Here is a 12299-nt window from a genome sequence, read left to right on the forward strand (position 1 = left end):
AGAAGTGGGTTAAGCCTCTGTGGGAGTACTGTTCCAAAAAGCCTCTGTGTACTCTGCAGCCGTGTCTGTACGAGTAGTGTGCTAAAAAATAATTCTAGTTTGTTGCTTTGTCTGTGCCATTTGTAAATAATTTTACTCTACCACTGTGTCTGTACAAGTAGTGTGCCTAAAAAATAATTCAACTCTGCAGCTGTCTCTTTGCGTGTAATGTCCCTAAAAAATAATTTTACTCTACCACTGTGTCTGTACAAGTTGTGGCAGGGCCTAAAAAGTAATTTTACTCTACCTCTGTGTCTGTATGAGTAGTGTGCCTAAAACTTAGTTATACTCTACCGCTGTGTCTGTATGAGTTTTGGCTGTACCTAAAAAAAATAATTACGGTATTCTCCACCGATGTGTCTGCACAATTTGTGGCTGCACCTAAAATATAGTTATACTCTGCACCTGTGTCTGTAGTACTGTGCTTAAAAACACATTTTTCTACTTTGCAACTGTGTCTATGGGAATACTGTGCCAAAAACCTGTGTGTGTAATCTGCATGCGTCTCTGTGGGAGTACTCTGAAAAAACCCTCTGCAGGAGTACTCTGGAAAGCCTCTGTGGGTGTACTCTGTAAAACGCCCTCTTTCTTTGTTTTGTTTTAATTTGGTGAGGCCCCAAAACATTGTCAATGGATAATAGAAACAAACAAACTGTGGTGGAGTCTAATAATGGCTGGGTACGGCTGGTATACTTTTCTGTTCAGCCAAAGGTACGGAAAAGTCATGCAGGATCCTTGCCTGGTTCATTAAGTCCTTACTATGATCATTTTGCAGCCATTTTAAAGCACAGAAGTTTGTTTTCCCATAGACTTCTATTGGGCTTGTGTTCGGGGTCAAGTTCGGGTCACGTTCAGATGCTGAACTGAAGTTTGAATTACAGTTCACCTTAGCCTGACGAACCCGAACATCCACGAGTCCACTCATCCCTTCTTGCAACTCTGGGGTCTTGGGTTTAAATCTCAACAAGGACAACATCTGCAAGGAGTTTGTATGTTCTCCCCGTGTTTCTGTGGGTTTTCTCCAAGTTCTCCGGTTTGCTCCCACACTCCAAAGACATACTGATATAGAATCTAGATTGTGAGCCCCAATAATAAAATAACAGAATGTTAGAGTTGGAAGGGGCCTCCAGAGTTAATACAATTCTGGGATGTATTACCAGAAGCATACAGTCTAGATCACGTGAAGTCATTATTGCCCTCTACTCCTCTTTGGTCAGACGTCATCTGGAATACTGTGTCCAGTTTTGGGCACCACATTTTAAAAAAGACATCAACAAACTGGAGCAAGTTCAGAGAAGAGCGACCAGAATGGTGACCGGTCTGCAAACCATGTCCTATGAGAAACATTTACAGGATTTGGGAATGTTTAGCTTGCAAAAAAGAAGACTGAGAGGAGACTTAATAGCTGTCTACAAATATCTCAAGGGCTGTCACATTGTAGAAGGATCATCTTTATTCTCATTTGCACAAGGAAAGACTAAAAGCAATGGGATGAAACTGAATGGGAGGAGACATAGATTAGATATTAGAAATAACTTTTTGACTGTTAGGGTGATTAATGCGTGGAACAGGCTGCCACGAGAGGTGGTGAGTTCTCCTTCAATGGAAGTCTTCAAACAGAGGCTGGACAGACATCTGTCTGGGATGATTTAGTGAATCCTGCTCTGAGCAGGGGGTTGGACCAGATGACCCAGGTGGTCCCTTTCAACTCTACCATTCTATGATTCTAAGACTTCCATTGAAGGAGTAATCCCCACTTATTTGAGACCCTCACTGTCAAAAAGTAAATTTTCTAATATCTAATCTGTATATTCTCCCTTTCAGTTTCATTCCATTGATTCTCGTGTTTCCATGTGCAATCAAGAATAAGAATGATCCCTCTACGTTGTGACATCCCTTCAGATATTTGTAGATAGCTATTAAGTCTCCTCTTCTGTTTTTGCAATTTAAAAGTTCCCAGATCCTTTAACCATTTCTAGTAGGACCTAGTTTACAGTCCGCTCATCTTCCTGGTATCTCTTCTCTCTCTTATCCAGTTTTACAATGTCTATTTTTTAAATGTGGTGCCCACAACTGGACTCAATTTGCCAAATGAGGTCTGACCAAGGACGAGTAGAGAGGGATAATTACTTCATGTGATCAAGACTCTATGCTTTTCCTAATTCATCCTAGGACTGTTTTGCCTTTTTTGCTGCTGCATCACACTTTTGACTCATGTGCAGTCTGTAATCTATTAGTATACCCAAGTATTTTTCACTCATGCTGTTGCTTAATTCTATTCCTCACATTCTGAAGATCTCATTTTCATTTTTCTTGCAGATGTAGAATCTTTCATCAATGTATAATCTCAAGGCCTCTCACTGTGCTAACCGACGGGAGAGGTCACTACACCATGGTACACATTTTTCTTAATTACCGTCTACTTCTGACCATGGGATGCAATAGCTTTCTCGTTTTATCCGCTGATACAGACAAATTTTATACGTTGCCATGCTCTGGCACTCTGGGCATGGGAACTGTGTACTCATATTTGTAATAAAAGTTTACCCAGCATATACTGTAGAAGATTTGCAAGAACTATAGTGTTTCAGTAACATGCAGTAGAGTCTTTACAGCTCTAAAAAAATAAGAAAATCGCCATTTCCTACCCCTTTTACTCCAACGCTGCCTCTTTGCCACTGCTTCCGTTTTTTGTAGACAAGGCTTCAGTGCTAACATCACGGCTCCAGCATTTGGTTGCTTAAGCCAATCATTGGGCTCAGTGGTCATGCCAGTATAGTTGGCCTGATCTGCTGAGCCCTAAAATGGGAGTGGCTAAGTAATACTAATTTTATTTTTATGCAAAGAATGTCTTTAGGCTAAAAGAAATTAAGTTCTTATAATTCCCCCACCGCTTCAGACTCACTGCTTTTGCTTTGCTGCAGTGGTCACATGCTGTACATCAAGAGCCCTGCCGCAAATCAAGAAATCTTTAAATCAAATTATTAAACCAGGGTAACTATTAGTCCAAAATCATAATAAACCCCATAAAATCGATTTTATTCATTAATATTAAAATGCCACCAACCTGTGGCCATACCACACAAACTCACAAACACCGTGAACAAAAACTAGTACAGGGGATAAATTGGGATATTATTCCCTAGAATGGTGCCTATGCTGATACCTTCCTAACTGCGGGGGGTTGGCACCCTAGGGGGAGCGCTGTGGCGCCCCCGCTTAAAGATTGCTAGCCCTAGGGTCCCTGGATATACCCTGCAGATCCAATTGGGTCCCTCTACCCAGATACCAAACTAAAGGACCCCTAATATCTAAACAAAGGTCACACCTATATATAGGGAAAACCTACTCCCCACACCATGTTTAAAAACAATGGAGAACATGTATAATAGCATCGGACGGCAAGAAATATATATTTGGCATGATGTCCATCTATGATTAATTATATATGGGTAATGAAATTATATCCTTTCATTAATCCCCGTACCTAGAATTTTACAGCACCTAATTTGTTTATGTGCTCAATACACACCACTATACAATAGATAATCCTTTATGCCATGCTTTTAAGGTGCTGCAGTTAGATGAAATGGTACAGTTAGAACAAGCATGGTACTCATCCTAAAGCCAAATTCCATCCTCCTTCCATGCACACTGCCTCAACGCGTTTCGCCCCTCTGGCTCATCAGGAGGCCTGATCTCACCACATGTATCTCGATGGTATGTGATAAATTGAGTCTCGATACACTAACCTCGGTTTTAAAAAGGCCCGCTTTAGCCCGACGATGCCGTACTTCTTATCCGGAAGTGCGCCTCTCCCAATGCCTCATGGGTAGAGCATGTGTAATGCGCAGACTCCCAGTGGAGCGCAAGTGCTGCGTTCCAAGCCTACCCCAGGATGTGTAATGCGTAAACTCCCGGTGGGACGCATCGCTATCTCCTGCGTTCCAAACATGCCACGGCTCCCAGGTAACCGCCTTACATTGCACATGAGTAAGAGAAGGAGCGCACCTCCATCTAATTTGCGCTCCACTTCTCTTTTTCTGTATACATACAGTATATATAGAGCCAGAAATGCGCATCAACCTGATACTTGGTGAATATATATTACTGTGCACATTATATGTTCCAATATTGCACAGACATTCCTGGCTTAATTTAATTAAATTAAACATTATAGCACACGCCTCAGATGGAGGACAAATCCATCTTTTTGTGTTCCCATTACAAAATACAGCATGCAGACAGAATTACAAGTGGAGCCGTTCTGCACATGATTGCATACCTATTTACATATTCCAATATTCCGTTGCCCCACATGTCTGGACTAAACCAGAAATCAATCAAAAGCCAATAAGAACCAGCCCGCAGATAATGCAGTTCTCTTATAGTCCTTAAAGACGGCGGGTCAATGTATCCGAGGACTTTTATCTCCTAATTCTTCACACGAATCTGTGTATCTCACTCAAAACAGGAGAATTAGCCAAAGTAAAAGCACAGCTAGAGTCCTTATTGGATAATCATAGTCCCCCTACACTTATAGGCAGAGAAAAGAAAAACAAAGACGCCTAAATAGGACTTAAATTCGTTCTATAGGAAACATGCAAAAGACAACTGTTCATTTAGGCCCCTGGGGGTCATCGTATCCATCCTGAATGTCCATTCACATTCCCTCTGTAAGATTGCTCTATCCCAATTTCCACCTCTAAGATTGGGTTTCACCACTTCAATAACCGTGGGGAGTAGGTTTTCCCTATATATAGGTGTGACCTTTGTTTAGATATTAGGGGTCCTTTAGTTTGGTATCTGGGTAGAGGGACCCAATTGGATCTGCAGGGTATATCCAGGGACCCTAGGGCTAGCAATCTTTGAGCGGGGGCGCCACATCGCTCCCCCTAGGGTGCCAACCCCCGCAGTTAGGAAGGCATCAGCATAGGCACCATTCTAGGGAATAATATCCCAATTTATCCTCTGTACCAGTTTTTGTTCACGGTTTTTGTGAGTTTGTGTAGTATGGCCACAGGTTGGTGGCATTTTAATATTAATGAATAAAATCGGTTTTATGGGGTTTATCTTGCCGCAAATCACTTGCATTAGCAGTCGTGTGCTGTATCCAAATATAGCAGCTTTAGCCAGTTTGCTCTGCTTCTCATTGTGATAGGTACAAGTTCTTCTCAATAAATGAGAATTTACTGCACAATATGTTTTTGTCATTTGGGCTAATAAGAGGGCAGACTAGACAAATTATCTTTCCCTAACTTTCAAGTAAAGGAAGACACAAAATGATTATATTGACAAATTCAAGTTTATTTGTGTGACTCATTATTCTCCATGCTACACATACATATTAAATATATGGAGCTATACATCATCTATAACATCTATTCTACGCATCTAAGTGCTTGGATAGAAAGCGGGCCGTTCATATATAGTCCTCTAACACTCCTTATGGCCAGAAAGAGCATTTACAGTTAACAACAGGTTGAACTTCATAAACTATCAAAAAATAGATTTTGTCACGGAACTAGGTCAACCCATGTAAAAAATAACTTATGCAGCTGTTATCTTTAGTATTGGGCATCTTGTTACTTCTTCCATGCAGGAGAGAGAAAGGAACATTTGGCTTATTTGTGTAATTGTCCAAAGTCAATAGTTTTTATTCAGGAACATTAAAAGAGTATTAAAGGGGTTTGTTACCTTTAAAATGTTACTTGTTTACTAGGATATGCCATAAATGATCCATGAGACCCCCACCACCAATCATAAGAAAGAAGAGGACTAATTAATTGCCTACCCTCACTAATCATGAGGAAAGAAAACTAAGTATTTGTCCGCCTCTCTCCAATCATGAGAAAAAGAGGACAAAGTAATTGCCAAGCCCTCACCATTCCTGAGAAAGAAGAGGACAAAGTAATTGCCAAGCCCTCACCATTCATGAGAAAGAAGAGGACAAATTAATTGCCAAGCCCTCACCATTCATGAGAAAGAAGAGGACAAAGTAATTCCAAGCCCTCACCATTCATGAAAAAGAAGAGGACATAGTAATTGCCAAGCTATCGCCATCCATGAGAAAGAAGAGGACAAATTAATTGCCAAGCCCTCACCATTCATGAGAAAGAAGAGGACAAAGTAATTGCCAAGCTATCACCATCCATGAGAAAGAAGAGGACAAAGTAATTGCCAAGCCCTCACCATTCATGAGAAAGAAGAGGACAAAGTAAATTGCCAAACCCTCACCATTCATGAGAAAGAAGAGGACAAAGTAATTGCCAAGCCCTCACCATTTATGAGAAAGAAGAGGACAAAGTAATTGCCAAGACATCGCCATGCATGAGAAAGAAGAGGACAAAGTAATTGCCAAGCCCTCACCATTAATGAGAAAAAAGAGGACAAAGTAATTGCTAAGCCCTCAACATTCATGAGAAAGAAGAGGACAAAGTAATTGCCAAGCCCTCACCATTCATGAGAAAGAAGAGGACAAAGTAATTGCCAAGCCCTCACTATTCATGAGAAAGAAGAGGACAAAGTAATTGCCAAGCCCTCACCATTCATGAGAAAGAAGAGGACAAAGTAATTGCCAAGCTATCGCCATCCATGAGAAAGTAGAGGAGAAAGTAATTGCCAATCCATCGCATCCATGAGAAAGAAGAGGACAAAGTAATTGTGAAGCCATCGCCATGCATGAGAAAGAAGAGTACATCTACATAATATCAATCCCACTAATTCAAGGGCACTTCATATCAATGCAACAACAAGATCCCACAAAATATATATGTGAGAACAAGAAGAGATCCCAAAATCATTAAAAACCAGTATTTATTGGTAATTAGTTTAAAATAATACATATAAAAGAAACAAAAAAAAAGCACCGTAGGGGACACCATAAAGGACACCAAAACACATATGCTACCATACAGGTATGTTGTATCACTAAACACACCAAATGGCGCATATAAAGCAATTAAACAAGGGATGCCAAAATCTCTCCGATAAAAATATGTAAATATTTAGCCTAAATATACCACCATCCTATGGAAAATATATAATCATACCCAAATACAAAAGATGGAGGTTATCTTGTTTACTGTAGTTCATAATAGGTAGTCCGGTTACTACCAAACCGAGCACAATGGCTCATGGGTTATTCAATCCCCCAAACCTTCCTAGACTAAACCATCTACAGCCACCCATCTGGTACTAAGATCCAATATGGCATCACCTGTCATAATTCACCCATAGTGAAGGATGATTACCGATGCCCCCGGAAGAAGCAGGAGGCGAAATGCGCATCGGGGTGAGGGGACACGGCGGACACCAGCACGTGCACCAGGTAATCATCCTTCACTATGGGGGAATTATGACAGGTGATGCCATATTGGATCTTAGCACCAGATGGGTGGCTGTAGATGGTTTAGTCTAGGAAGGTTTGGGGGATTGTATAACCCATGAGCCATTGTGCTCGGTTTGGTAGTAACCGGACTACCTATTATGAACTACAGTAAACAAAATAACCTCCATCTTTTGTATTTGGGTATGATTTTATATTTTCCATAGGTTGGTGGTATATTTAGGCTAAATATTTAGATACTTTTATTGGAGAGATTTTGTCATCCCTTGTTTAATTGCTTTATGTGCACCATTTGGTGTGTTTAGTGATACAACATACCTGTATTGTAGCATATGTGTTTTGGTGTCCTTTATGGTGTCCCCTACTGTACTTTTTTGCTTTCTTTTATATGTATGTATTTTAAACTAATTACCAATAAATACTGTTTTTTAATGATTTTGGGATCTCTTCTTGTTCTCACATATATATTTTGTGGGATCTAGTTGTTGCATGAGAAAGTAGAGGACAACGTAATTGCCAAGCCATCACTATTGCAAGCCCTCACCATGCATGAGAAAAAAGAGGACAAAGTAATTGCCAAGCCATCGCCATTGCACACCCTCACCATTTATGAGAAAGAAGAGGATAAAGTAATTGCCAATCCAACAAATAATGAGAATTAAAACACCAAGTAATTACCTGCATATTAGGAGACTAGATGGTCCACCTTGCAGATATGCACTGATGCTCCTTTATTCGGAATATTGGTGGGAATGCAGCAAATTTACTCTGATCAGTGAGTCATGGCATATCCTAGTGATATACCATTGTCAGAATACCCCTCTTTTTTTTTTTTACTTCTAATGCTGCATAGAGCAATGCCAGAGTGTGTTATATATGACAAGATTATCCATTGAATCATTGAATTAGGCTTATTAAACATTTGGGATAAAACATTTTCAGTAGAACGCTCCTTCATGTAAAATAATGGGGTGATGTAGTGCACTTTATTAGAAGTAATTTTGTTGGTGGTATATAGTGAATATGTATGTGCCAGGGGCACTTAGTATAATGCAATAACAGGAAACACATACAGTATATTAAATTTTCCATTCATTCTTCATCATCACCACAAAGTATGCGTCACTGTCTATAGAGGCACTGACCCCACTGTAATAATTCAGGAATTCTTCTTCGGTCACCTGAGAACAAAAGACAACTTGTTGTGACTTCTGTCTCATATCTCTGCATATTTCTATAGTGATTTATCCACCAGACATACCTGTCCATCCTTATTATTGGGGGAATCAAAGTTCTCCAAGAAATGTTGGAACACTTGTCTCTCATTCCATTCTCCGTTCTTATACTTCTGGTGAGATTTTGGGTTGTAGACTCCTTTTAGGTCTTCAATAGTGATTTTTCCATCTCCTGTTTTATCCATTTTATGGAAAGCCTCTATTATGACTTGTCTGCGAGCATTGGACATTGGAGGCTGCAGAGACAGAATTTGCGTGCATTATTAACACAATTTTAGTATCTTACACCAGTTACGTCCATATGACAACCAGTATACAATGAATGCTACAATGGGTTGTGTAATTATAATAATGGAGACAAAGCGCAGGAACATTGGCTATACCCACTCAATAAGTGAATAAAATGTGTTGCTACATGGGACCTGTGGTTGACCACACCAGGTTTGATATTACATTTTTTATTCATGGATAATATGCTTACTCTTTTGGATACAACTATTTTAATTAGACATAAGATGGATTGATTTAATGGACTCTTGCAAAATGTTAAGAAAGAACTGTTTGAGATCTATTTAAATATTTTTCAGGAAAAATGCGGAATTACTATTTAAGGCCCCCTTTATACGTCCACTTTTTATGTCCATATGCAGTCCGTTTTTTAGGACTGCAAATACGGAGACACACACCCATTGTATTCAGTGGTGGTGCGTACTTGTCATATTTTCCGTGTGAAAAACTCGCAGGCATGTTTTTTTTCCAGCACCACGGATGGAATGCATGCTATACACGTGCACACTGATGATACACGGATTACATCCGTGTGACACGTCCCGGAATTAAATGAAATGCTCTGGAGTACTGCCCTGGGGAAAGAAGTACAGTCAGTGCTTTTCCCAGCCACTGGTTGCTGACTACAACTATCATCATACTCGCCCTTAAGGGTCTCCCTGCGATCAGCCAGACTAGGGGACACTGATGAAAGTTGTAGTCAGCATCCGCCATCTGTGAATAGCGTGCATGAAATATATTCATTTAAAAAACGACGTGGAGTCCAACTTATTTTTAACTTCCAGCTGAGGGAAAGCAGACAGCTGGGGTCTGGTGTTATCATTCTAGGAAGGGGCCAATATCCATAAAGGTTCCCAGCCTATCAATATCAGCTCACAGCTGTCTGCGTAGCCTTTACTGGTTATTAAAAAGCACAAAACTCACGGTGACTTGACTCAATGTTTTTTTCCCAGTCCTTTCAGCACAGTTTAACGCATACTTACATTTGCCAGCTTACTACTATGAGTATAAACAAATATATATACTTTTTGTGCCATTTTGGCCTTATTGCATTACACATTATCTGCAAATATCATTAGCTTTCCTCTCTTTCCCCCTTACTTTTTTCCTGCTCTAAACTTCCAATCCTCTATTCTTCTCTCTTTTCCTTTTGTTTCTCTTCACTCCACATTGCTCTTGTACTATTCTGTTAGCCCCCCTCCCTTCGGTCTCCAGTAGCTCACACCATTGGGATCTGGGAACCGTAATCAGAGGAAATTAAGAGAATGTCATTGGTGGTGGTGGAGCTACCTTTCAAAGAGTGACAGCAGTCTGAGCCTTCAAACACAGGCTTCACTCTCCTCCCCTGCTTAGATCCAGACTAAGTTTTGGAGCGCCAGCCCTTCAGCTGATGCTTGGTATTATAAATCCTATAGCATCACTTGCCAACTGATGGGGCTGGCGCTTCAAAGCATCAGAAGGCTCCAATCAGATGGACTGTCCGATTCCTATTTCCAGATCGGAAGTAGCAGAGCCTGCATGACAACTGAGGAACATATGACCCACACAGAGATGCGCTCACAGGAAGCAGCGCAGGTAATAAAAGCGCTAGAAAACTGATTGCTAGGAGCGTTAGGACATATGGAAAGGGGGTGAAATAATAGTTTAAAACCCCTTTAAAAGCCTCAGCATGACTGCTGTGTCTGAACGCAGCCTAAATGTGCATCTTACTTATTTGGAGATTAACGAGGTGAGTAACTAAAGGACACCACTTACATTGCTCATCTGACCGCCACACTAAATAAAGAAGGATAAGTTGGGGAACTAGCTAAGTAGATCAAACGTGCAGTCCCATGAGATGTCCACTTTTACTTACACTTCTTCGTTTTGACAAGTCAGAAGGAAAATCAGCTGACCTGCTATTCTGGTGATGCTGGGGATGGCAAAGGTGAATCCTTTTCATGGACATTTAATGTATCCAAATCCTCTTCAGACAAATGTTTCTGATTATTTCCGATTTGTTGGATGAGGTAGAGATGTCATACTGTGTGGGCCATTTTATAGTATATTTACACCGAACCCGCCCTAATATTATGTAGTTCTGCATAATGATTTATTCTAAAAGGCATAATTTGTATGTTACGCAGCTTACTTGATCCTCAGTTACTCAGACTTGATCTCAACATTTACTCCTTTACTTGTCTCTGCAGCAGGGGCAAATTCTTGACTGTGTTAGTGTATTGTGTATCACAATATGTGCATATCTCTAGTGAAAATTATGTTACATTTATAGAAATTCAATCAGTTTTGTTTTGTACAGTATAACCCTCACACACAGCACAGTTTTGAAATTTGCATGCTGATTGGTACCTCTTAAAGATCTGTTATCAGATGCCAGAAGAAAAGCTGCATACATTATTGATTATCTTTCTTGGACCTGATGAGGCTAATATACTTACTTTGAAAATCGGTGTTGGGACAGCAGTATTATCCTGATTTTAAAATGAGCCCTTGATGGATTCCAGCTAAAGAGTAAGAGAGCTCATGAGTCCAACGGTTTTCAGTCTTAGGCCACCCAGCCTGACCGATAGCTGCAACTTGTACCGAGCAGTGTGAGATCTCAGCAGCAGGAGGGACACCGAGGAGTCTATCATAATTGCAGTGTTTGTTTTGGAGGTCTGTGGCATTTTTTTTTGTTTTTATAAAATTTGTCTTGCTCCATGTATGGCTTGTTTTTGATGAAAAAGTATTCACTATTTTAATAATGTTACCAAAAACACTACAAAAAAATGCCGATGAAAATGCATGAAATGCATGGTGCTTTTCCACATGTGTTTTAAAACATTGAAAGTTAGTGCATATGTCGGAGCAGTGAGGATGACTTCTGTAAAAGAGCTGTTGAGTATAATATAATTATTTAACATATTACAGCATAGTTGTACCACACAGTTCTCTGCAAGAGCAAATACGTGAGGCATTCACAAAATACATGAAGCCATTATGGTCTGCCATTTGTTCTTACCCTGATAGAATTCAAGAATTCATCAAAGTTGATGGTTCCATTTTCATTTTTGTCAAACTGCACAAAAATGTCCTGTATTTCTTCTGGTTGCAGTGAGAGACCGTAGTTTTGCAGTCCTTTGGTAAATTCTTCCAAATCCAATGAATTACTGTAATTATCATCCATGATACGAAAAGCTCTGTATTTTATTATAAAGAAAGCATACAACAGTGTGACAAGTAGAGAAGTTTCAGCCAAAACAAAAAAACAACAAAAACATTTGTTTCATGAGCATTTCCACAATTCTTAAAGGGAACCTGTCAGGCAAATTATGCTGCCCAAACCGCAGGCAGCGAGAATCACAGCCTGTCTGCTCGACTGGTGCAGTTTCAAAGAAGATATACAGATC

At 40.1% G+C, this 12299-nt stretch overlaps 1 protein-coding gene across 1 annotated transcript in view; it reads right to left on the reverse strand.

Moving 5' to 3' along the window:
* Positions 1–7831: 7831 nt before the first annotated feature.
* Positions 7832–12299, reverse strand: part of LOC143769084 (calcyphosin-like protein) — a 39107-nt gene continuing 34639 nt past the window's right edge. The window contains exons 3-5 of the mRNA XM_077257700.1: positions 11912–12089; positions 8649–8858; positions 7832–8568 (exon numbers count right to left, since the gene is read on the reverse strand). Coding sequence (XP_077113815.1) covers positions 8467–8568; positions 8649–8858; positions 11912–12089 — 490 coding nt within the window. The 3' untranslated portion in view covers positions 7832–8466. The remainder of the gene's footprint in view (positions 8569–8648; positions 8859–11911; positions 12090–12299) is intronic.

This window comes from Ranitomeya variabilis, chromosome 1, assembly GCF_051348905.1.
Source record: "Ranitomeya variabilis isolate aRanVar5 chromosome 1, aRanVar5.hap1, whole genome shotgun sequence".
In the NCBI taxonomy this organism is placed as follows: Eukaryota; Metazoa; Chordata; class Amphibia; order Anura; family Dendrobatidae; genus Ranitomeya; species Ranitomeya variabilis.